The sequence below is a fragment of the Gekko japonicus genome, unplaced genomic scaffold, assembly GCF_001447785.1.
Source record: "Gekko japonicus isolate JY-2015 unplaced genomic scaffold, Gekko_japonicus_V1.1 scaffold8716, whole genome shotgun sequence".
NCBI lineage: Eukaryota > Metazoa > Chordata > Lepidosauria > Squamata > Gekkonidae > Gekko > Gekko japonicus.
Window position 1 is genome coordinate 3,638 of NW_015170544.1, and position 2,761 is coordinate 6,398.

General features: G+C 50.9%; 1 protein-coding gene across 1 annotated transcript in view; it reads right to left on the reverse strand.

The window, feature by feature from the left end:
• LOC107116442 (ribonucleoside-diphosphate reductase large subunit-like) overlaps nt 1-2,761 on the reverse strand; it is a gene marked incomplete at both ends in the record, with an annotated part of 6,541 nt that overhangs the window by 2,049 nt on the left and 1,731 nt on the right. Inside the window, one exon of the mRNA XM_015418333.1 lies at nt 1,973-2,174. Within this exon, the coding sequence (XP_015273819.1) occupies nt 1,973-2,174 (202 nt within the window). The remainder of the gene's footprint in view (nt 1-1,972; nt 2,175-2,761) is intronic.

Sequence of the window (2,761 nt, forward strand, 5' to 3'; positions counted from 1 at the left end):
CTATGGTGGGAAAAAAAGTATTTTTTTCCCACCATAGAGAACAATGGAGGGATGGGGGCAACCTGTTTGGGGGCCCATAGAATTGGACCCCCTGGTCCAATCTTCTTGATATTTGGTGGGCATGTTGGGGAGAGGTTCCAGTAACCACCCTCCAAATTTGGAGCCTCTCCCTCTAACCCCCCCCCTAGGGGTCTGCAAAAAGGAAAGCAGAAGGTTAAAATCCCATTGAAATGCATTGCCGCCGAATTTCGGCGGCAAACCGGGAATACAGCAAGCTGATCTGGGGGGACTGGGGGCACCCTCTTTGGATGCCCCTGGAATCGGACCCCCTGGGCCAATCTTCTTGAAACTTTGGGGGTCTTTCGGGAAGAGGCATGAGCAGCCACTGTCCAAATTTGGAGCCTCTACCCCCTCCCCCCTCCCCCCTGCAAAGTTTCAAGAGGTTTTTTGCCATTGACTTCAATGGCCCCATTGGTTATAATGGACCCGAATTTTTCGGGTTTTCCGAAAATTTTCGGATATCTATGCTTTACCGAATTAGATATTCGGGTTTTTTCGGGTTTCCCGAAAAAATTCGGGTTCAATAAACCCGAATCCGAATTTTACCGAATTTTTTTTTTTTGCACATCCCTACTTCAAACATAAGGCCCGGGGGCCGGAACCGGCACATCCAGGACTCTTGTGCGGCCCGCGGACAACTAGCGCAAGGGAGGGAGTGCTGGAGGGGGGGAAGTGGACAAAGCCACTCCATTGTGGCTTTAGCACGGAAGAACAACCTCGTCTGCAGCAGTTAAGCATCGTGGGAGCGTCTGCCCAGCGCTGCACAGCTGCCCCTCCAGTCCACCTTATGTGGGTTTCCCTCTGCCCCCCCCCCCCAGCCCAGGGGGCCTTGCAGCGAGGATACGCCAACTCGGAACTGACCAGCTGCTGTCCTTTATACAGTTTCCGTCTCCGGTACCTGGCATCACGTTCTATGGCACACACACGGCCCCGTCAGACAAAGTGACGTTTATGTCAGATCCGGTCCTCATAACAAATGAGTTTGACACCTCTGAGTGAGGGCATGTTTTAGAGAGAGGGACAGGAGGATTCGCATTTTACCCGTTTCTTTTGTTCTTCCTTGCTCTAAACTGGCCTGGTGCTAAAACTATGCTTGTAAACATTTTCCTTTCAATAAACAATTTAAACTTTTGATGCTGGAAGTGGTTTTCTGTACCACATAGACCCCCCACACACACACACTGTTTCAGACACGCTATTCTAAAAGGGAGACCCAGGAGCAGTGTTCCCTCTAAGCTGAGTTAGTGTGAGCTAGCTCACAGTTTTTTAGCCTCTGGCTCACACATTTTTGTCATAGCTCAGGAAGGATGGCTGCAGAGCGAACTAATTGATGCAGCAGCCAAGTCGCTTGCTCACAACTTTGATGCCAGTAGCTCACAAAGTAGAACTTTTGCTCACCAGACTCCACAGCTTAGAGGGAACATTGCCCAGGAGGGCGGAAGGCAAGCAGATGGCAACTGGGTATTCCCCCAGGGGTGCAGAAGGCATTGATCCGTCTCCATGGTGGCCAGGTGCTGGGCTAGTGGGAGAGACAGAGGCAAGACCTCTGAGCTTGGAAAGGGAGCTGAAGGTCCTGATCCCTTCAGTGGGAAACCCCTGTACTGAAGAGGTGGTGGTGGCGGCTCCTGGAGAGTAAAAAGGAGAAGCTCCTCCAGGGAGCTGGGAACCCCAAGGAGGGCAAGGCAGAGCGGGGCCTGCAGGCCAGAGCAAGCACGTTCTGCCACAGAGACTAAAGGGAATCTCCACAAAGGGAACTTTGACTCTCAGAAGCTCCTTCCCTGGAAATCTTGTTGGTCTCTGAGGTGCAACGGGACTTGAACGGAGATCTTCTACTGCAGACCAACGTGGCCACCCTCTGAAATGGCATTTAATCGCAGCTCGGAACTGACCCTCCCCACCTGCCCGTGCCTACCTCGTCCTTGCTGGTGTACTCCACGATCTCGGTGCACAGGTTGCTGCATTTGATGGTCCCCAGGTTCTGCTGGTTGCTCTTCCGGTTGCAGGAGTCCTTGTAGAGCATGTACGGGGTCCCCGTCTCCGTCTGGGACTCGATGATGGCGTACCACAGCTGCTGGGCTTTCACCACCTTGCGCACGCGGCCCCGCTTCTCGTAGCTGCAACACAAAAGGAGACGTGGCCACTGTGTCTCTGGAAAGGAGGACTTCTCGTTTCTGTTTGCAAACCAGGGGCACGAGAAAGGGCACCGGGTGTTGTCTGCTCTGAAGGAAGGACATGGTCTAAAGCACAGAAAACCGCTGGCTAAAAATAAACAAAAATGCTTAAAAGTAATATTTAATGCCGAGTTAACGTAAGAACTGCAAAAAGATCTAAGCCGTTCTCCTGTGGACGGAAACAGCGTTGGAAGTACCACCGGAACTGCACTGATGCCATCTTTGGATCTATAACATCAGAAGTTTGAGCACTGTTGTTTTTAAGTATTGGATGTTTTTGTTTTAATTATTTTGTTTTAATTTAATTATGTTTTAATTATGGCATGGTTTACCTTGCCCTTGTTAGCCGCCCTGAGCCCATTGGGGAGGGCGGGGTATAAATAGGAAAAATAAATAAATAAATGAATAAAATAAGAGATGCCAATGTTGGATCAGACCAAAGGCCCATCCAGTCCAACACTCTGTGTCACACAGTGGCCAGAAATACCAGGTGCCATCAGGAGGTCCACCAGTGGGGCCAGGACATTAGA